At 34.6% G+C, this 23224-nt stretch overlaps 2 protein-coding genes across 2 annotated transcripts in view; both read left to right on the top strand.

The window, feature by feature from the left end:
- The window catches only part of Glg1 (Golgi apparatus protein 1), a 49049-nt gene extending 32870 nt beyond the window's left edge, over positions 1-16179 (top strand). The window contains exons 15-23 of the mRNA XM_076517962.1: positions 1299-1413; positions 2056-2148; positions 5461-5628; positions 6606-6806; positions 12730-12867; positions 12960-13055; positions 13857-13977; positions 14458-14564; positions 14969-16179. Of these exons, the coding sequence (XP_076374077.1) occupies positions 1299-1413; positions 2056-2148; positions 5461-5628; positions 6606-6806; positions 12730-12867; positions 12960-13055; positions 13857-13977; positions 14458-14564; positions 14969-15136 (1207 nt within the window). The 3' untranslated portion in view covers positions 15137-16179. The remainder of the gene's footprint in view (positions 1-1298; positions 1414-2055; positions 2149-5460; positions 5629-6605; positions 6807-12729; positions 12868-12959; positions 13056-13856; positions 13978-14457; positions 14565-14968) is intronic.
- A 3421-nt stretch (positions 16180-19600) lies between these two features.
- The window catches only part of LOC143232947 (cilia- and flagella-associated protein 45-like), a 38614-nt gene continuing 34990 nt past the window's right edge, over positions 19601-23224 (top strand). Inside the window, exons 1-5 of the mRNA XM_076468930.1 lie at positions 19601-19738; positions 20761-20892; positions 21323-21417; positions 22010-22154; positions 22776-22946. Of these exons, the coding sequence (XP_076325045.1) occupies positions 19736-19738; positions 20761-20892; positions 21323-21417; positions 22010-22154; positions 22776-22946 (546 nt within the window). The 5' untranslated portion in view covers positions 19601-19735. The remainder of the gene's footprint in view (positions 19739-20760; positions 20893-21322; positions 21418-22009; positions 22155-22775; positions 22947-23224) is intronic.

The following is a 23224-nucleotide window of genomic DNA, read 5'->3' as shown; positions in this document are numbered from 1 at the left end:
TGCTGTTGTATGTACTTCTTTGTTAACCGTAATGCAGCCTGGCGGCTGCTGTTGTATGTACTTCTTTGTTAACCGTGAATGCAGCCTGGCGGCTGCTGTTGTATGTACTTCTTTGTTAACCGAATGCAGCCTGGCGGCTGCTGTTGTATGCTACTTTGTTAACCGTGAATGCAGCCTGGCGGCTGCTGTTGTATGTACTTCTTTGTTAACCGTGAATGCAGCCTGGCGGCTGCTGTTGTATGTACTTCTTTGTTAACCGTGATGCAGCCTGGCGGCTGCTGTTTGTGTCAATAGCTTCTTTGTTAACCGTGAATGCAGCCTGGCGGCTGCTGTTTGTATGTACTTCTTTGTTAACCGTGAATGCAGCCTGGCAGCTGCTGTTGTATGTACTTCTTTGTTAACCGTAATGCAGCCTGGCAGCTGCTGTTGTATGTACTTCTTTGTTAACCGTAATGCAGCCTGGCAGCTGCTGTTGTATGTACTTCTTTGTTAACCGTAATGCAGCCTGGCAGCTGCTGTTGTATGTACTTCTTTGTTAACCGTGAATGCAGCCTGGCGGCTGCTGTTGTATGTACTTCTTTGTTAACCGTGAATGCAGCCTGGCGGCTGCTGTTGTATAATACTTCTTTGTTAACCGTGAATGCAGCCTGGCGGCTGCTGTTGTAATACTTCTTTGTTAACCGTAATGCAGCCTGGCAGCTGCTGTTGTATGTACTTCTTTGTTAACCGTAATGCAGCCGGCAGCTGCTGTTGTATGTACTTCTTTGTTAACCGTAATGCAGCCCGGCAGCTGCTGTTGTATGTACTTCTTTGTTAACCGTAATGCAGCCCGGCAGCTGCTGTTGTATGTACTTCTTTGTTAACCGTAATGCAGCCCGGCAGCTGCTGTTGTATGTACTTCTTTGTTAACCGTAATACAGCCCGGTAGCTGTTGTTGTATATACTTCTTTGTTAACCGTAATACAGCCTGGTAGCTGCTGTTGTATATACTTCTTTGTTAACCGTAATACAGCCCGGTAGCTGTTGTTGTATATACTTCTTTGTTAACCGTAATACAGCCTGGTAGCTGTTGTTGTACTGAGCTAATGTTTTTTGTTATTGTTTAATATCTGTTTTCAGTGAAATCGTTAAATATTTAAGATATTCCATTTTTTCACTATAGTAACAGATATTCTTGTTTTGTAATTGTTACACAGTGTGATTTTATCACTAAGAGCAGTACATATACGTTAACCTCAGTAAATGCCTCTTATGAAATAGTATCAGTTTTTAAAAGATTAAGATGTGTCTACTTTCAGATATCAGGTGATTTCTTGCCTCAGTGAGCACGTCATGAATGATACATTTCAGGACAAGAAACAACGTATTTCCAAAGAGTGCAGACAACACCTTCGTGTTGAATTGTTTGAAAGGGTAAGATATGTATCATTTGATAAACTTTCATTTAATAATTACATTATTCATTTTATTTACATACATTTATCAGATACAAAAATGGTGAACAATCAAATTTAATAAACAGACAGCCCTTTAAGGAAAAGACTCCTTTTACCAGCCATAAAACAAAAATTACACATAATAATAACATTGATCTATATATGAAATACAGTGTAGCATGTAAGGAACACTAGGTTTCCCACCATTGAGTTACTACATTCTTGAATAAATGTCATTAGATTTTGATCTTAAGTTGGTACTATGCCAGAAAATACGTGGTGTAGTCTGTTGTTGACCCCTAAGACTGATGTTCTAATGAAAGGATGATTTGTTTCAGCATATTCTGTTTGTTTGTTTGTTTTCACTGTAAAGAAACATGAAGTCCCAAGAAATCAAGTCTTCAGTACAGAGAGAATTTATAAATATATTATATTACATCATAATCTACAGTGTCAATACAACTGTTTCTAATTGTGTCATCTTTATCATACTATGCTTAATTTTTAGATGTAATTATGATGTGTTCTAATTTGGTTATTTTTGTTGTTACGTGTTCTGATCTGGTTAATTTTTGGTGTTGGTACGTGTTCTAATCTGGTTAATTTTTGGTGTTCTTAGGAAGAAAACATAAAGCTTAATCCAGTATTGAACGAAGAATGTGTTCAGGACCAAAAGAAGTTTTGTAGTAATGTCAGTCCTGGGGAATCTCAGGTAATGTTTACACTTTATTGACTGGTAACAACTGTTATGGACATAAAGAACCAGAAATTGAAATGTTAATCTAATGATATTTTTGCTAATAACTAACAACAATTTATTTTTTGATAGGTCATACAGATACATATTGCTACAGGTGAAACAAACAAAGAAATATTTTGCTATTTAAACTGGCAAAACTCTATATAACCCACCCTTTTCAACCTTGTTAGAAGTTATTTAGGCTTGAGTTTGTACTTTCTTGTGAAATTAGGCTTAAGCTACCACTTTATTGTCTTTTCTCACTTTTTAACAAACTTGCATGATTTATTTTGTTGGCAAAAATGATATTAGAAGGTTATACAAATGTTATTATTCAAATAGTTATTTGATAGGAGAATAAATCTTGTACGTTATTAAGCCTTTCAAACCTGTAGTTGTTTTCTTTCAATGATTGTGTCTAAAATTAATAATTGGATAATTTAAGTACTACCAAAACATAGTGTGTTCAGATATTATTTTAATGTGAAAATCTTATTTCCTTGGTATATTGAATTGTACTTAATTAGTTATAGGCACTCAAATCATCAAGTTTATTCAGTATTACCTTTTAAAGAATCATTCAAAAAAATTTTTTAGTGAGTAATATTTAACGTTACATCGTAAATGGTCTCTGAAGTATACCAGAATCGTGCATGTAAAATGACCATAAGGACAATAAATAAAACTTGATCACCTGCGTGTCACAGCACTCTTCACGGAAGTCGTTGTGACGTTAACAGTATTTCTGGTTTTTGTTCTTTGACTTGAATTTCTTTAAGGTTTCTAGTTTTTTTTTTGTTTTTCAGAACAGGCTGTAAGTCAGGGCATATGAGTCGTAGTCTGCAGATCCCAGGATAAAATCCTTTCACCAAACATACTCATCTTTTAAGCCTTGGGGTTATTATAATGTGATGGACAATCCCACAGTTTGTTAGTAAAAAGTACCTGCTTTTCTCTCTTGTCCATCACTTCCAATTATGGATGGCCTTGCACAGATAATCCTTCATCAAACTAACATACTGGGCATATGCCAAGAGTAGGCCCTGTAGTTATTCTTTTGTTTATACCTTAAAAAATAATTGTAATGTAACTGTTTCAGGGTGACTTTCCCAACCCCAAGAAACCGTTGTCTTTCTTCTTAGCTGCTCTTTCTTCATATTTTTATGTAAGATTATTAAACATGACAAAGTACACCCTGTATTTTGTGTACTGAATGGAATAATGTATTTTATTGTGTGTTACGAGTACACATGATTTGTATTTTAGTGTACATGTAATTAAAAGAGACTAGGAAGTAACTGTTTCAAACTTGTACATTGAGTGTACTAACATTGATATTACGAAAAAGTTTTTAGAAACTTGTTTAAATCAGTTTCTACAGTGGGTACTGTTGAATTATTAGTAAGAAATATTTAGTTTCATTTTAATGTATATTTTAAGGACAGTTGTATCTAAAGAAAACTCATTTTACAATAAGTTATTTTGTTTTTTAGTCGTTGTGAAACTATCATTACTAAGTGGGTGACAAAATAATTTCAGTTTTGTATATAAATGATTTGAGTGTTTAAACAATGTATTTTATATGTGGAACCAGTGTTAAGGGTCAGCATACCTGTTTTATTTCAGTTTTTGATATAAATGATTTGAGTGTTTAAACAATGTATTTTATATGTGGAACCAGTGTTAAGGGTCAGCATACCTGTTTTATTTCAGTTTTTTTATATAAATGATTTGAGTGTTTAACAATGTATTTTATATGTGGAACCAGTGTTAAGGGTCAGCATACTTGATTTATTTCAGTTTTTTTATATAAATGATTTGAGTGTTTAAACATTGTGTTTTATATGTGGAACCAGTGTTAAGGGTCAGCATACCTGTTTTATTTCAGTTTTTTATATAAATGATTTGAGTGTTTAAACAATGTATTTTATATGTGGAACCAGTGTTAAGGGTCAGCATACCTGTTTTATTTCAGTTTTTTACATAAATGATTTGAGTGTTTAAACAATGTATTTTATGTGGAACCAGTGTTAAGAGTCAGCGTACCTGTTTTATTTCAGTTTTTTATATAAATGATTTGAGTGTTTAAACAATGTATTTTATATGTGGAACCAGTGTTAAGGGTTAGCGTACCTGTTTTATTTCAGTTTTTTATATAAATGATTTGAGTGTTTAAACAATGTATTTTATATGTGGAACCAGTGTTAAGGGTTAGCGTACCTGTTTTATTTCAGTTTTTTATATAAATGATTTGAGTGTTTAAACAATGTATTTTATGTGGAACCAGTGTTAAGAGTCAGCGTACCTGTTTTATTTCAGTTTTTTATATAAATGATTTGAGTGTTTAAACAATGTATTTTATATGTGGAACCAGTGTTAAGGGTCAGCATACCTGTTTTATTTCAGTTTTTTATATAAATGATTTGAGTGTTTAAACAATGTATTTTATATGTGGAACCAGTGTTAAGGGTCAGCATACCTGTTTTTTTCAGTTTTTTTATATAAATGATTTGAGTATTTAAACAATATATTTTATATGTGGAACCAGTGTTAAAGGTCAACGTACCTGTTTTCTAATACAGGAATGGCATCTCATGTGTTAAGCATTCAGCTGCAAATACAATACAGATTACCATTTGACATCCATTGCTGTTTTAAGACTACATTTAAAACACTTTATCATTGTTCATATTTTCTGTGAAGTTATTTAGTGTTTACTGAAACTGTTTGACATAAAAGTCAATCAGCTGTGGTGTCCAGTATTCATCGCAACTTCCTTTGAACCAATTATTGGTTTCACATGCTTGGTGTTGTATTTTATTCCTTTGTTCAGGACTAATGGTGGGTTTAATTTTCTAGATCCTTGGTGATGTCACACACAATATGTTCTAGCAAAATAATCCTAATTTCAGACACTGAAATCTTAAAAGTCCATTGGTCTTAGGCCTAACATTAGTAAATCCTCTATTAAGTACGTTCAACATGTGATAAAGATTTACGCTGACGTTATAAGTTGTACATGTTATTTTGCTGTGGTTTAGTTATGGCTAAGTTTATCTTGTTTAATATTGTTAGTATACAAACTTAATGTTTTTCTATGACCTAACAGTAGACCTTTTATAGAACTGTGATAATATGTTATACAAAGTGTCTGCTAAAGTATATTTACATCCATTACGGAACGTATGCATGCAAATATTTCGGAGACAAAACTTGTATTATTATTAGATTATACTTGGATTCACATTTCAACCAACACAGTAAATATGATATTTATTTCACCAGATACTAGAGTGTCTAAAAAACAACCAACGACATCTCTCTTCATCCTGCCATAAAGCCCTCTTTAAACTGGAAAAAGAAGAGATGGTGGATAATGCAATTGACTTCACGTTGATGACAGTTTGTAAAACTATGATAAAGAAATTTTGCCCAGATGAACATGATTCACAAGTAAGAAGTATATGTTGTACACTTTCACACAGTGTTAAGTATATGTTGTACACTTTCACACCATAACATTGCAGTGGAACCCGTCTAAAGCAGCCACCTTCGGGACTAAGACGTACTGGCCTGATTAGAGTGGTTCCACTGTACATAATTAGGGATTATTTAAACAAAAAAGAGGCTGTGATTGAATGACCGCTTTCAAGGGGTGACCGAATCTGAGGGGTAGCTGCTTAGAGGGGTTCCAGTGTACCTTTTTTAATCTGTACTTAAACTACCAGTTTGCACTCATTTAATTTACAATAAGCTTTAACTTGTTGACATATGTGTAAACTAATTATGTTCATTAGTTACTGCCCTTATATTTCTAATTAATATTTGAAAACATACTGTTATTTTCACTTTGTGATGAACTGTTTTTAATAAATGCACATTTCTTTTAAGTTGAATAACAGTGCAAAATAATCAGTGCAAAAGATAAAAAACTCGTGGATCATTTTTATTTCACTATTATAAATACTGTACTCCACGATCTTGAATGGTCAGTATCTTTAAACTCGCTTATTACAGATTGTTTTGATAAGATCTTAGGAAAGGTACTGAAATGTTCATTTGAAATGCATTTCAGAGAAAATGAACAAAATATTATACATTTTAGATATATTTGAAATTTTCGATGGCAGAAGCACATGTTGAATTTGAATTTGGTGATGTTTTTTGTTGGTTGCACTAAAGAAAACATTCACACAACTTAAACCTTTTTCACAGCAAGAAATTTCGTATATATTTTGTGTTTTCGAAATGTGACGGTGCTTGGTAACATTAGATCTTTAAAATGTATATGTATATATAACTGTAATTATAAACAGTTTGTGTTTAATATGAGTTGTTTATTATTGTATTTTTAAATATTTTATTGCAATGCTTTTACTGCTTTATGAGAAAGTTAGATAAACACACACAAGTGTGATGTTTTCCGATAGGTTCTTTACTGTTTGAGAGATAACAGAAATACATTTGGAATGGACCCCCGATGTCGAGCTGTTGTAATGAAAAGACTTTTGACACAGAATACAGACTATAGACTTAACGTCCGTCTGAAAGAAGCTTGCAGTCGAGATATTCCTAAATTTTGTTCTTCTGTGATTGCCAAGGAGAAGCAGGATGAAGAATTTGAAGGAAAGGTACATTAGAGAACTTAACATGTAATTCAAGATGTGACCGTTTGAAATGTTCAACCATGTTTTTGTCATAAAATTATTATGAACATTTTTTAATACCCTCCCCTACACTAAAGTCTATATATTGCATTATACTGAACAATTTTTTTCCTGTACCAGCATTTAGTGCAAAGACTACCAAGGAAAGTCCAATGGAGCTCCCAGCAATAATTACACACATATTCCATTTTATTGTGACTCGTATATTATTAAGGAATCTTTTAGTTAACAAAATCGTTGATACGTAAGTATTTTATTGTATAAATAGTTTCACAAAAAAAAACTTGAGGTCTGTATCCCATTGGTACTTCTAATATTGAACTTTCTGGTTATGTTACATGAGGCATTGTTTTATTTTATATCAGTGGGTCAAAATCTAGTCGTCATACATTTTTTCAGTACAAATATACATATGCATGCTGTAATTAATCATACTTACTACTGCCCAAGACACTTGTATGTTTTACTTACGAGTAATTTCACTCAGTTCTTTAGACGAGTGTTTAAGAGAAAAAAGTGAAACCAATTAATAATATGACATACGTTATAGATTCCATCCATAATGAATGGAAGTAGTCAGTAAGTTGAGGATTTACTTGTTTTTGTATGAAACATCTTACTGTATATATTTCACCCAGTATAGGTTTAATGAGATATTTACACTCTGAGTATAACTTTATGAAGTATATATAATACTTTTATTTTCTTTTTCCCATTACCCCCTCGGTGTGGATTCCTGTATGTGGTGAGGGGACCTCCCAGGGAAGGTTCTGTTCTTTCAGTTCACCTCCTCTAGGAACTAAATATCTAACCACGTGTTTGCCTTGCGTGGCGACCCATGAAGGGGAGGGGAGGATCCTGGTGGTTGAGGGGTCCAACCCTAGCACACCACTTTGGCCTTGAATTCCTGTAGACGGGCGGCCTTTGGGTTGTCCTCCTTGGGTCAATCGGCTGGTCCACTTGGGGTAGAGTCAGCCAAGTACCAGTATTGGAAGTTCTCAACGGGTGTTGTGGACATTGTGTCTGATGCTGGTGTTTGTATATAGTTCTCACAAAACCCTGGCATTGCTGCAATGTCCTTGCATGACATTGTAGTGAGTCCCCCTCGTAGGGACCCATGGTGGGGTGGGGTCCGGGGGTACTGAAATTTTCCTTTTTTCCTATGGATCCTCCAACAAAAAATTTAAATAAAATTGTGAGAAAACAGTCAATAGGTAAACGACCACGTCTTGAAGACTCTGAGTGGTAATCTTCAACATCTGTAACACCTGTTGTACCTCATTTTCTTATATTACATTCTCTTTGTACATGGAGGGGTGGCACTATTGGTTGATCACTGTTTGTTCTCTCTACCTGTCCCCTGGAGAGACATATGATCAATCAGACCTTGATGCTCTCGTTGAACAGTTGTCATCTCCCTTTCCACTCTTGGGGAACTTTAATGGGCATCACCCCCTCTGGGGAAGTGCTGTTATTGATGGAAGGGGTCGCTCTGTAGAGCGTATGCTCTCTGATCACAACCTTTCTCTTTTCAATACTGGTTCTTCCACTTATTTTGACACACCTAGTCAGTCCTTTACTGCTTTTGATCTCTCAGTTTGCTCCCCTTCATTATTCTCCCATTTTTCATGGAGGGTTGACAGAAGTCCACTAGGAAGTGATCATTTTCCTATACTTTTGAGAGAGACTGGCCGTGGTCAATGCCACCCTACCCACGTGCCCCAGTGGAAGCTGGATCAGGCAGACTGGTCCACTTTCACTGCTCTCGCAGAACTTGATCCTACCATCAAGAGACGACTGTGTGGCAGCAGTAACTGACTGTATTATACAAACAGCTACTCAGTGTATTCCTAAAACCTTGACACGTTTTCTACAATATCCTCGTTCGTGGTTGAATCCTGCTTGCCACTTAGCACGGAAGGCTCAAAAACTGGCCTAGGATACTTTTTATAGATATCCCACACTTTCGAACCTCGCTTTCCAACAGGCCCATGTACATGCTAAGTGGGTAAGACTTCAAAGCCAGAAGGAATCTTGGATTAAGTTCACAACTAGCATATCTTCTACCACCAGTTCCAAAGTCATATGGGACAGGATTTGAAAGGTCAGTGGGCACTACAATTCTGTCCCCCTCTCGATCTTACTCTCTGATGGCCAAGAGGTAGCTGATGTTCGGAGCATCGCCGATACTCTAGGTGAAAGCTTTTGCTGGGTATCTAGCACTTCTGCTAGTTCCTCCACCTTTTTAGCCATCAAGACTTGGGCAGAATGTTCACCTCTTTCCTTTCGTACTGACTGTTTTTTTGACTATAATTGTCCCTTTACACTGGTGGAACTGAAAAAGGCCCTTCATCGGTCTGGCAGTACATCTGTTGGACCTGATGATGTACACTATGACATGCTGCACCATCTATCTCCTGCTTTTCTTGATGTCCTTCTAATTGTCTTTAACTGTATCTGGCAGGAGAATATTTTTTCTGATGCCTGGTGCCAGGCTATTATTTTACCTTTCTCTAAGCCAGAGAAAGATCCCAAGATTCCTTCAAACTACCGTCCAATTGCTTTGACGAGCTGTCTCTGTAAGACCTTATAGAGGATGGTTAATGCTTATCTTGTTTGGTTCCTTAAATCAAACAATCTCCTCTCGCCCATCCACTGTGGGTTCCGACGATGGCATTCCACCTCGGACCACCTAATTCGACTTGAAACATCAATCAGAGAAGCCTTTCTCAAATGCCAACATCTTGTATCAATATTCTTTGACATTGAGAAGACTTATGACACAACATGGAGGTATGGCATTTTGTGAGACCTCCATATATGTGGATTACGTGTCCATTTACCCATGTTTATTAAAAATTTTTAATGGACAGGAGATTCCAAGTTCATGTGGGTTTGACACTTTCCCATACTTTTCTACAGGAACTTGGGGTCCCTCAGGGCTGTGTTTTGAGTGTCACACTTTTCAATGTAAAGATTAATGCCATCACTGAACAACTCCCTCTCACTGTTGCAAACGGGCTCTATGTTGACGACTTTCACATCTCGTGTCAGTCGTCGAACATGAGATATATTGAGTGGCAACTACAAACTGCCCTCAATCGTGTACTGAAGTGGACTATGGCGAACGGCTTTAATTTCTCTCTCTCTAAAACCGTATGCATGCACTTTTGCCGTCAACGGGGTATTCACCCTGATCCTGAACTTCACATCAGTGAAGTTTTGCTGTCAGTGATCTCGGAGACCAAGTTCTTGGGGCTTAACTTTGACCATAAGCTGACCTTTATACCACACTTAAAGCAGCTATGGGTCAAATGCACAAGAGCACTGAACATCCTCCGTGTCCTCTCTACTACCAGTTGGGGAGCAGATCAATGTTTTATGTTAAAGGTATATCGTGCTCTTATTCATTCAAAACTCGTCTATGGATCAATAGTCTATGGCTCTGCCAGACCCTCGGCCTTAAAGATGCTGGACCCCATTCATCATCAAGGACTTCGACTCTGCACTGGGGCTTTCCGCACCTCCCCAATTTAAAGCTTATACATGGAAGCTCACGAACCTTCTCTGCACCTTCACCGTTTGCAACTGTCTTTATTATATTCTTTGAAACTTCACTCATTACCCAAGCATCCCACTCGGGGATGTGTTTTCCTTCCTCAGTGGGCTGTACTTTTTCAAAAATGACAATCTGCCATTGTTCCTTTGGCCATCGCATCCAGGTGCAATTGGATGAATTAGGTCTGTCCTTGGAAAACATTGCAGAATCCACTGGTCAGCCCATCCCCCCATGGCTTATTACAGCCCCCAAATGTGACCTTTCTTTAAGTCATCTGAAAAAGGCAGATACTCCCGATTGGAAGGACCGTCTTTTATTTACTGAACATCTTTCGAACAACCTTTCTATTCCAATTTATATGGATGGTTCAAAATCAGGTGACTCTGTGCACTCTGCCATGGTTTGTTAAGGTTTGGTGGTTGCATGCAGAATCCTCTCTACAGCTTCTGTGTTCACTGCTGAACTGTACACTATATCTCTTGCCCTGGATTATATTGAAGCTGAGCAGTACTCCGACTGCACTATTTATACTGAGTCACTTAGTTCTCTACTGGCCCTGGAATCGCTTCACATTGACTCACACCCTGTTCTCGCTGATATTCAAAACCGACTGGCCCATTTCTCATTAACATCTACTTCTATCCAGTTTTCCTGGATACCAGGCCACATTGGTATTTGCGGGAATGCGCTTGCAGACATGGCAGCTATATCTGTCTGTTCTGGTACTATCACCACTGTGCCTATTCCGTACATGGACTATGGTCCTGTATTCAAAGCTCATCTCCGTGCCAGCTGGCAGTCCACTTGGAGTGAGCAACGTGATAACAAGCTTTTTCAAATAAAACCCTATATTGGGCTTCGGCCATCTAGCTTCCGTAAGGTTCGGAAGGAGGAAGTTGTTCTAACTGTACTACGCATTGGTCACAGTTTTTTAACTCATCGTTTTCTTTTATTTGGAACTGATGCACCAATGTGTAGTTTGTGTAACACTCAAATCACTGTAAGGCACATTTTACTTTCTTGCCATCGTTAGGACTCTCAACAATGGCACTATTTTAAACATGTTCTGTTCCAGGGTTTATCTGTAACATTGGACAGTGTTATTGGTGATGGTGACACAGTCCACCTTGATAAAGTCTTAAGTTTTTTAATGGTCATTAATCTTTTTAACCTCATTTAAGTGCTTGATATTTATTCATTACACCTTTATAATTGTGGTTCTCTTTTCAAAGTCACAATCTCTCTAGTTCAATTTGACATTGTAAAATAGCCAGAACATTAAATAACTTGACACCAGGACTGGAAAGGCCAACTTCAGGTGACTAATGCTGCTGTTTTAACTATCCGTTTGAACTACCCGTTAGTCATTTTGGCGAGTTGTTATTACACTTTTGCTGCATGTCTTTTAACACTTTTATTACATTACCTTTTGATACTGGCCATAATGACACATAACCTGGAACCAGGACTGGAAGGACCAACTTCAGGTGACTGACGGTGGTTCTTGTATTTACCTATTAATCTTCCTGGCAGGTTATGATCATTACCATTTTGCTAGAGAAAGTCCTTTACAACTTCTCTTACTCTGCTTTCTCTCTTAACATTGTAAACTAGGTGTCAAAATTGGTTTTATGCTTTTTCTGTTTTTCAATGATGTTTTGTTTTAACTTCATTTCCTTTTATGTATTTTACTACATTTAATTTATCTTTACCCTTTTACTGGACATTTGGTGCAGATAGCCTAGCTGCTTTGTGTCATAAAACACTAAATCAATCAATCAATTTTCGTATTATTTAAATCGGTGAAAACCAATTGTTTGTTCAAGTTTGTTCATTTTACCACATCCTTTATTAAAATTCAAGTTACCAATTAATTGATACCACAAAGTTAAACTTTTTTCCATAATTCAAGTGTGGAATGTCTCTTGTAACTAATTTTTCAGTGTCAACCATTCACTGCAGCTTGCACAGACATGGGCTCAGTATTTCTTTTTGTCAACTCATCAGAGCCACTGTTGTTGAGTAAATCTGAGAAATACTTAATGCTAGAAAACTAATACACTTGTCATACGATAACACGCAATGGACAATAGCACCGCTAAAATTATGATCTGACACTGTGTGTGGAAATTGTAAAAGCTAGATCGTGCGTGTTTCAAATACAGTAGAAAGGTTAACCACAATATAAAAGTTTCTTTGTAAACTCTGGTTATAAGTTATCCTTACCCTGTATAATAAAATTTTTCAGTAAAAGTTACTAATGTTTGTTCTCTACTCACTTACTACAACTCGTGTTTTGCTTCCCTAACTTCCCACATTTATCCTCAGGTCATCGCTTGTCTGAAGAAACAGTACAGAAAAACTCGTTTGTCAGCCACGTGCGAAGCAGAAATATTAAGTGTGATGAGAGAAGTTGCCCAAGACTATCAGCTCGATCCAGTGTTAGTCCAGGCCTGTTCTGTTGAGGTAACTTGTTACAGTATTGGTGACACCTTTACTTGTGTTAAACAATTAGTCTACATCAGAACCTGTGATTGAGTAGTTGTTACATATTTCAGATTCGTAACAATTGTGAAGATCGAGAAGAGACTGTTGAGGACTGTCTACGATCAAGATTCGTGGATAAGAAAATTTTTAATCCAGACTGTAAAAAGGTAGTAGTTCACAGATAGATGGTTTATATGTAATATTAGGTTAACTCATGATGAATCCTTTTTGTTAAAAGTAACTGCTTTTAACCCCATGATTAAACCTACTTCATTATGTTTGTTAAAAATTATCAAATCTCAACAATAAGGCATTATGTAGCTTCATTGTCTGAATCTTTCTCCTGTTTTTGTTTAAAGATTTATGAAAAATACAAATAGCAAGGTAAATTAAAAAAAAAACAAACTATAGTTGGAATGATAGACATTTTCTACTTGCATGTCTAACAAACTGAAGTTATCAGAATAGTAATAATGTGCTTAGTCTATTTAGGTATTTGTTTTGGTTTTTTGTACACTTCTGTAGAAATATAAGCATCATATTACAATGTCTATATGGTTATAACAAATATAAAAAAATTCATTAATTAATTTCTAAGTTTTGTCAGATTTTCTGTATTGTTAAAGCTTACGAAAATGGTAAACAGTTTTCAAATGATCATTAGACAGAAGCAAATAAAATTTGGACATTTTGGCAATTTTGTGGTTTTCTTTATCGGGGCAGTATTGAAATACAATTTTTCACTAAAGTAATGTATATTTGTTGTAATTTCCAAAAAGAAGTAATATTACACAATTTACTTTTGAACTTTTTTTTTCTAATTTGTCCTTTGCAAAGTTTAGTACAACTTTCTTCATAGAAGTTCACTTATTTGCTATATAAACATTGCTATTTAACCTAACCTTCTAAGAAGTAGCACGTGTAATTCAGGGTACCTGCTATATGAACATCACTATTTTACCGTCTAGGAAGTAGCACGTTTAATTCAGGATGGAAATGCAGACATCCAGTCTGACCCTACTCTTTATCATGTCTGTATCACCGACATCAAACATTACTGTCAGGATATACCCGCTGGACACGGCAAACGTAAGCTTCAATTTCTCATCTTTGTTCCTGAAATAGGTTTAAATTTTCTATGCTTCCTTCATATCAGTACATTAATATAATCTTATTTTCAATTGTACATATAATTTTAAAATGTTTTGAAAAGTTTTGTTTTAATGGTTACTCACACACATGAATTTTTTGTTAATTTTACATATTTCTGCTTTGAGGGGTAAACTTTAACCGAACTGTTTAAAATATGTAGAATTTTCTACTGCTGCTCTGGAGCAATGGTTAAAACATGAATAATGTAAATATTTTAATATTACGTAGGTGGTTGTGCTACGTCATACTGTCGAAGATTGTAATTCATGGAACCAATGATATTAACAGTAAATCAGCAACATTGAAGTTCTTTTAGGATCAAACTGTTAACAGAAAATTTACTGGGCTTCCATTAGAACTTCTTATGGCAATTGTAAAATATGTTTTAAGTTGAACAGTGTGTATCTTTGTTTCTAGAACTCTCCTGTTTGTTGACCGTTCTGGACAGTGGTACAGGGACGTTGTCTGAAGAGTGTAAAACAACGCTGACGAAACGGCTTCAAATGTTTGAGTACGCTGCCGAGGTACCTGTAATGTTGTGTTTTTTATCCTTTTTATAATCTTGCTCTAATTTCTGATCTTAATAAATTATAGTTAAACACTTGAAATGTAAGTTATTTCTAAGTGTTAGTCATTCTATGAAACATTGACATACTTCTCATGGTAAAATGTATCATTTACATTTGTGGTTATTTGATATAAACTATTAATTATGGAGTTTCACTTCGCAAATGAGTAACATGTTGTTCACATAAACTAATAGCTGTATGTATCCTTAGAATTAAAGATAACCCCAAAAAATTGGCCTGTGTCATTTTTATAATATGCTGTTACGTGTTCCCTAAGATAGGGCTTGTTGTGTAAATGTTAAACGTTTTCTAAACACAATTATGGTTACACTGTTTAACAAAGACAAGTCTCATTTCAGGTCGCTCCTGCAGAAAGTGTAGAAGAGTTAATTCGGCAAGTGTCCACTTCCCCTGCCAGAAACTACTTCATTGTTATAGCTCTGTGCGTGTTAGGTTCCATCTTCTTTGGGGGTTTGTTCTGTGGACGAGTTACCAAAAAAATTCCAGCTAGTGCAAAGAATAAGTGAACATTTTCTGCACAAATGTAATGTTTGAACAATGCCATCAAATCTATAGTTAACGAGAGTGGATTAGAAATGGAAAACGTAGATATGTTTACCTAAACAATCACATAATAATAAACAATATTCATGACTGTGTGTGTTGTATTATCAAATTATTGCACATGAAAGACATTTTGATGATGTGTAATTTAAAGTTAATGTGGTAAAAATAACTAGTAATTTAACATTTTAAGCCTGTTGAATAAATATATCAACTTATCCATACTATTTGTACTTGTCTTCTCCATAGGTGTGGAGAAACAACTGAAATAGGTAATTCTTGTATCTGTAACATGTACAACCTTGCCTTAAAAACTAATGTTTCTTTATTTGAGATTTCAGTGTAAAGTATTCACATTCTGAGAAACAGTTTTGTGTGTCATGTAATATATAAATCTGCTATTTAGAATGTGATAATAAATTTATAACAAATATATGCAATTTTTTTTCCTTATTTCATCTTTTAAATCAATCTATAATTACTCAAGACTTTACAAGGGTTAAAAAACAACAACTTGCAGGTTTTAAACATAACGTGGTATAACTATCATTTTATATTATGTTAACAGAATTTGTTTTTTGTAATCCATATCTCAAACTATCCACATCTCTATATTTCTTTAGTTTGGCTTATGTGCTACAAGATAAAGGTAATAACAGGGGTATTATATCCAGTATCCCTTTCACAGAGTTTCGTTATTTCATAACTGTGATTTTTAATTTTACAGCTACCCAGTTTTATATCTTATGTAAAAGATATAAAATGCTCTTTTTGAAATAAAATTGATGCATTTTACTGTTTTGCATGGATTTTTTAAAATATTCTTAAACATTAGTATGGATGAAATTTCAGTTTCTGTACACATGCATCAATGTGCATAAGTCTAAACATTTAACAAACGAAAGACCAAATCATGTTTAATATAATTTTTGTAAACCATTTTCTGTGTGTTGTAAGAAATCAATGTACCTGGAGTGAATAAATAAAAAGTTTTATTATGCCAAAACATAAATTCCATCCATGGGACAGGAACAGATTGGATATTGTGCTTAAACATTTTTCCTCCAACTATTTCTATTAAATACAAAAACAAGTTGGCTCACATGGCCCTCTGTAGTAGTTTAGCCACGTCAAAGTAAAATAACTTATGAAATAATCATCTTATGTTCAAACACGAACTCTGCAAAACAGGTTATTAAATTGGTCAACTGGTGAGAATGTTACACCTTGCAAGTGTAACATATCTCCAAACTACAAATAATTTTGTGTTTAACCTTTTACACACTGTTCACAACAATCTGCTGTTATTGGTTGACAAAGATCATTGAGACATAAATAAAAATTAGCTCACAACCATTTAAAGTTATCTGTGCTTCATGCAACAGATGCAAATCAGTCCCACATGCTGATGTGTAAAGTAACTATAACTGAACTGTCACCTGAACTCTACCTGGTTCACTATAAGGATTTGATAACATAATGCTGTGCACACATTAAGATATTTGTATATAAGAAATGATATGTCAATGAATGTTAAACCTGAAAATGTTTGCAAGATCCCGTATCACGCTAAAACACGAAACAATTTATTGAGGTTTGCTGTAGATTTTGAAAGAAATAGAAAAATGTTTTGCTGTAAATCACACCCTTCTATGAAGTGTGGTTTTATATTTCATTTATATTTGTAGTTGAATTGTTATTAAAGGTTACATTTTTAATTAAAAGTGTAAATTTATTAACAATTGTCAGCAATTTTGATCCATCGATTTGGGTTGTTTAAGTTTGTGTAAAGCTATTAAATATCTGATAGCCATCCCTAATTTAGCAGTGATATACAAGGGGGGAAGGACAGCTAGTAAATATCACCCAGCATCAACAATGGGCTCGTTTTCAACCATCCAACAGTAGAAACTGACTAACATTATAACACCTCAAGACTGAGAGGACGAATATGTTTGAACCTGTAACACACTAACCATCAGGCCTTGTGGATTTGGAGCAACCTGTGCTCCAATGAAATTAAAAATAGGCAAATTCGTTGTCTTTTCGACCAATGATATTCAAAAGAGGATAGAGAAAAACCTATTTAAACAAAATGTTATTTCTTCTCACTGACATAAGCTTTTAGAGAGAGATGAATATATATTCATTAAACTAAATATAATTAAAAACCTTTGAGAAGGGAAAACAAACTACGTAAAAATACAAGAGTATTGTGCATTGCTAAACTGTGGCGTTTAAAAGCCCCCCACGATTCATAGAGGCTACTCAATTATTCAAATACTTCTATAGCTACCCCTAGAAGGGGAGTGTTGAAAACGAACCTTGTGCGTGAACAGTACGCCATGTTTTGACTTGCTAGTTTATGCATGTGGATATGAACAAATCACTTTCCACCACAGTACCACTGGGATATAGTACCAGTCACTGGATATCGTTGTGTTTTGTTTACTTATTCTGGCAGTACAACTTGAATTGAAGAGGTATCGTTGACTTGTAAGAAAAATTTTACAGCCCCACACTGTAAGGTAAATTCTGAAAAACTCCTCGGCTTAATAAAGCCTTAAAATTAAGACGCGTAATTCGTAATCCGCGAGATCGCACACTGTCACAGCACGTGCTCATTCCTTCCCCTGTGAATGTTTAAGACTGTGATAGTCAATTCCACTATTCGTTGGTAAAGAGTTCACTAGATTAGAAGGCGAGAATAAATAGCCTACGAGTTCTTTTGCGCGAAAATCAACAACAAAGAAATTATAATTATTGCACCAGGTTTTACGTATACGTTTTTGTGGTTCAAGAAATGACAGCTATTGTTTATATATAAATATATCTATTCATGCAACGGGCCGGCATGGCCAGGTGGGATAAGGCGTCCGATTCGTAATCCGAGGGTTAGTGGTTCGAATCAACTTGGCACCAAATATGCTCACCCTTTTAGCCATGGTGGCGTTATAATGTGACGGTCAATCCCACTGTTTGTCGGTAAAAGAGAAGCCCAAGAGTTAGGAGTGGGTGATGATGATTAGCTGCCTTCCCTCTAGTCTTACACTGCTAACTTAGGGACGGCTATGTTCAGATAGCCCTTGAATAGCTTTGCGCGAAATTCAAAATAAAGTATTCATGCTCTCTCGAATAAATAACAAGACTTATTGCATAAGCTCACAGTAATTCAAATATGTACCACGAGAACGGCTAAGCAATTATAAAACGAATATATCGATTAATATTTCTTATATCTTGATTATTCAGTTCTTTATAGTAAAAATTGTTTCACTATACTAGAAAAAAACATTTTAATACAAATTCCAAAGTGATTGCAGCTTTAAAAAAAATTAACTTTGGATTATTACCATAATATTTTTTTCTATATTTAATGAAAGATTCTGTTGCGTGTATTGTGTTTAATCTGTCTACAGAGGCAGAGCTGTTCTACAAAATCATTCAATCAATAAAGTTCTCGTAATATACGTAAAGTAGCTAGGGTTTTCGGCGCGCGGGGACAAAGTCAGTTTTTGCGCCCCCTCGTGACAAAATGTAAGCCATAATTCCTAATTATGTAACATCAATTTGGCGCCCCCACCCCCGATGCTGCGCCCGGGGACAGATGTACCCCTTCCCCTTCCCTAGCTACGCCACTGACACGTTATTGAAACTGCCATTTCAAACGTAAATTACTGCCAACAAGTATAAACTGAGAGTTTGAACAATGTAATGGAAGGTGCGACACAATCAGCGTCCATTCACATACATTGAATAAAACCAAAATCTTTATGAAGATTAATAGCCTTAACAAGACATATTAAATATTAATGAGTTTTGGTTTATGGCTTTAATATTTTATGGTTATAATTAATTACAGGTTGGGATTTGTTCTTTTAAACGCAGTCTTTTTTTATGATATTATATTCATTTAAATATAAATTATTTAATTTCACTAAAATATATACAAGTCCATTAAAATGAAAGTTTAATCCCTGAACAAAGTCATTGTTTCGAAATGACAGTTTGCCCAACTTTTTCACGTGTTAACAATTGAAATACGAGTATAATGATCACATGATTTAGCTCTAACAGTCTGTGAAAATACAATAATTTTTTGTTCCAGTTAAACCGAATTTTGAAATAATGCTTTAATGGTTCTCAGACAACTTCGACGAGATAATAATAAAAGAAGAAGCCAGTGAGCCCGCGAACCACACTTTGAGAACCATTGATATTTTAACCCAGTGGAAAAAAAAGTTAAATTTACATCTAAACTGATCAAAAAATTTTGCTGTCGGCATATTTATATCAAGATTAATTTATTATTATAAAACGGGGAATAAACACGAAAGGTTTAAGTAAAAGAATTGTAATTTAACATATTCAGTTTATTATTGGACATTGAATGTTAGAGTCAATTTCGAAAAATAACTATTTTCGCAGAACATTAACAGTCTACTTAAATTTTGATATCAGATGGCAGTACTAGTAGCGTTGTTATAGCAACGGTTTTTCAAGTCTTTAAACAAACTTGGTTTCCTCGCTTGTTTAATTTATTTGAAAAAGGACAAGTATAAATGGTGAGTCTCATAAATATAATATTGCTACCAATTCACACTACCGTATGACTGTTAAGACCCTGGTATTTAGTCACCCGTAAGTTTGTGTGACGAGAATGAAACGATCACGTAAACTCGCTGTATCAAAGTCTCTCACGTAAAGGTTGCAACATTATTTTGAAATAAAACGTTTTTAACTTCAGTTGGGTAAAGTATCCAACTGTGAAACACCTGTTGTACAAGTACTTGATCTAATTGGAAAAAATATGATGAAAAACAACTGTCATGTTACAAGGATTGTTGCTATTAAATCAAACCATTTTATTAAGCTTATCTGTTTCGTACAGTGATGTAATATAGGAATGAATACTATTCACTAGCTTTAGACAAGATAAAATACATAAACAGTTGTAGTTCTACGATTGTTGACAGGAGAATTTAGTTGACAGTTGCAAAAATTGGTGTTTTAAAATATAACTTGTGTATTATCACTACAAATACAGGTTGTTCAGAAAGTCACTGTGCACTTATATATTTATTAACAGACATGTTTCAATATAGAATACAGGAGGTAAATATGTATGACAATTATAAACAATGTTGAAAGTTGGCATCAACACAGGCCTGGATCTCTCTTATTTTGTTTCTAAACACCGCTATCAGTTGCTGGCTTGAAATAGACTGAATAAAATATGATTACAAAACTGCACAGCAACTTTCCGAACACCCTGTACCATGAACATAAAATTAAGAACAAATACAAAGCTAAGGAAGAGTACTGTTCATTTAAGTAATTATGAGACGTGTGAAAATGTATGTGTTTGAAAACTGCTTATAATATACATGTCAGATACTGGAGGTAAAACATTGAACATGTTTGTTTTTACTTGGTTTGGCTTCTTCAGTAAAAACATTGTGCTACCTTAGTATCTTTAATTGCTAAAGACGTATACATTTGTGGGATTTAAGAATGTATAATTTGATATAATAAAAGTATTTAACTTTGATAATATTATACAAATTATATTTACATCTATGGATAGGTTGGGAGTCAAAGTGGCAAGTCTATAACCAAATCTTTAAGCAGTGGACGTACACGATCAAGTAAACCACATTATCACAAGATCAGTCACCAATCTCAAGCAGATGAATCACTTTTTGGATCCCCACAGAAGGTATGTTTGTGAGTAATACATATTTTCACATATATAATTAAAGCCTTTTTTTTACCCTTAACTTTATACAGCTTTTGCCATCCAAATGCACAGAACTTTTGTTTGTATCGTACATTATTCAGAACTTATCTTTTTTAATGATATTTTGCAAAAGAATTATGTATCAAAACATGGAGATACTTACTACATAATGCATCTCAACTTTAACTTCTCTGAACTGGACTCAATAAAATTGGTACTTGTTTTCTGTGAAAATGAGTGGTATATACAGTTTGCATGGAAAGTGTTGTTTATTACTCTAAGAAATACATCAACATGCTGTAACTATGAAAACCTTGTTAACGTGTAACTTAACTGATTTCAGTACTTTTTAAAATAGTTCTTGTGAGTCACGTACGATTTCTAAAAGTTTAAATGTTTCTGTTTGTAGGTGAAGATAGCAAGTCATCCATCAACACCAATTAAACTGAGTAAAGAAGACTCAACTGTGCAAGTTATTACAAAAGATTTGATAAGACATTTAGTGTAGGTACATACACCAGACTATATTTTAATGATACACCTAATAAGATTGTCGCTGCGTAAGCAAAACTTTTCTTTATTAACATGTACAAGGAAAACGTTAACACAACATTAAAGTTTACTGACTGACTTTAATTTTCGTTTTGAGATTTTCTGTCGTCAATAAGTGCTGTCATTCAACACTCAGTCCATTTTTTAAAAGACAAAAATGGTGAAAACTGTTATTTTACATTCATTTTTTCTAAGGTAGAATTTTCTTTTTCTTTTGGATGACAATATCATTAGTATTAATGAAATACTGTCGTTGGCAAAATAAACACAACTTTATTTTGTCTGTTTTCTTAATTACAGTTAAAGCCTAACTTTTAGGTGACTGTTTTTAATAAATATATTTGTTATTCTGATTTTCACATTTTATGGATGTTATTTCATATTATTCTGTTAATATTTACTATATGAAATAAACTTATCAAGATATACAATGCTGGAGAAGGAAGATATATAAATGAAAGTTTGATGATTGTTTTTATTGTCAAGTTGTTCACCTGCCTATAACTGATCCATTACTTGAGTTTAACTGTATTCTTGTTTTCAGAATCCCAAAGAATGAATCAAAAACAAAATGTGTGATTCTACCAGAGGGAGAGTTAGAGCGAATCCGATCAGCCTCTAGAGTGCTTAATAAGGAAGATAAATATCGAATGTTGGAGACGTCTAGCAGGGAGAGAGAAGCTTTAAAGGTTTAAACAACTATACATATGGTTTCATGTTACTGTTAGTCAAAAGTACTGAATGTACATTGATGGGTAATAATGAACTGGAGAAACTTTTGTTTCAAAAATAGCATTTAACGTCCAATTACTTTTTGAAGTCATGGGTACATACAAAAACCTAAGATGAAATAAGTGAACAACTCAAGATGTTTTTCTCCAGCTCCTGACAGTTACTTACATGACATCCAATGGTTCTGACTAGCACCTGACAGTTACTTACATAACATCCAATGGTTTTGACTAGCACTTGACAGTTACTTACATAACATCCAATGGTTTTGACTAGCACTTGACAGTTGCTTACATAACATCCAATGGTTTTGACTAGCACCTGACAGTTACTTACATAACATCCAATGGTTTTGACTAGCACCTGACAGTTACTTACATAACATCCAATGGTTCTGACTAGCACCTGACAGTTACTTACATAACATCCAATGGTTCTGAATGTAATCACCATTCTGCATCATTACTTCCCTTACCATTACAACTATAATGTTTAACTGTTTTAACCTGTTTAAATCACATTAATGAGGATTAATTCCCACAGCATAGTTATAATTTTTTTAATTTTCTTTAAAACAGGAAGCAGCTGAAAAGCGCAAGAAGATATTTCAGAATCTAGACGTTCAGAGACAACGAAATGAAAAACTTGATGAGTTAGAGGAAGAAAGTCACATTAGAGCCCAGTATCTTTTACAACAAGCTAACCAACAACGCCAGGAGCAAGAAGATGAAATCAAACATCTAAATGAAGTAACTTCTCTTCACTGGTGTTATCATAAGATCAAGAAGAAAACAGATGTTTCTTTAACCTTTACTTAAAATTGACGATCTTAAAAGAACAAATGTATTTATACTTTAAGTTAAACAGTAGTTTTGTCAGTACAACTGAAGTTCTATTATGCTCTATGTTTGTTTTTTAATTTAGAACTTTTGAAAGATAGTTTTATTCTTTCAATCTGCTTTCGTCCATAGTTGCTTATAAGGGTTGGGATTTGCTAAAACTGATAGTACAACTCAGCAACAAGTGC

The sequence above is a fragment of the Tachypleus tridentatus genome, chromosome 1 (genome assembly GCF_004210375.1).
Source record: "Tachypleus tridentatus isolate NWPU-2018 chromosome 1, ASM421037v1, whole genome shotgun sequence".
Taxonomy (NCBI): Eukaryota; Metazoa; Arthropoda; class Merostomata; order Xiphosura; family Limulidae; genus Tachypleus; species Tachypleus tridentatus.
This window is presented reverse-complemented; position numbering and strand designations above follow the sequence as displayed.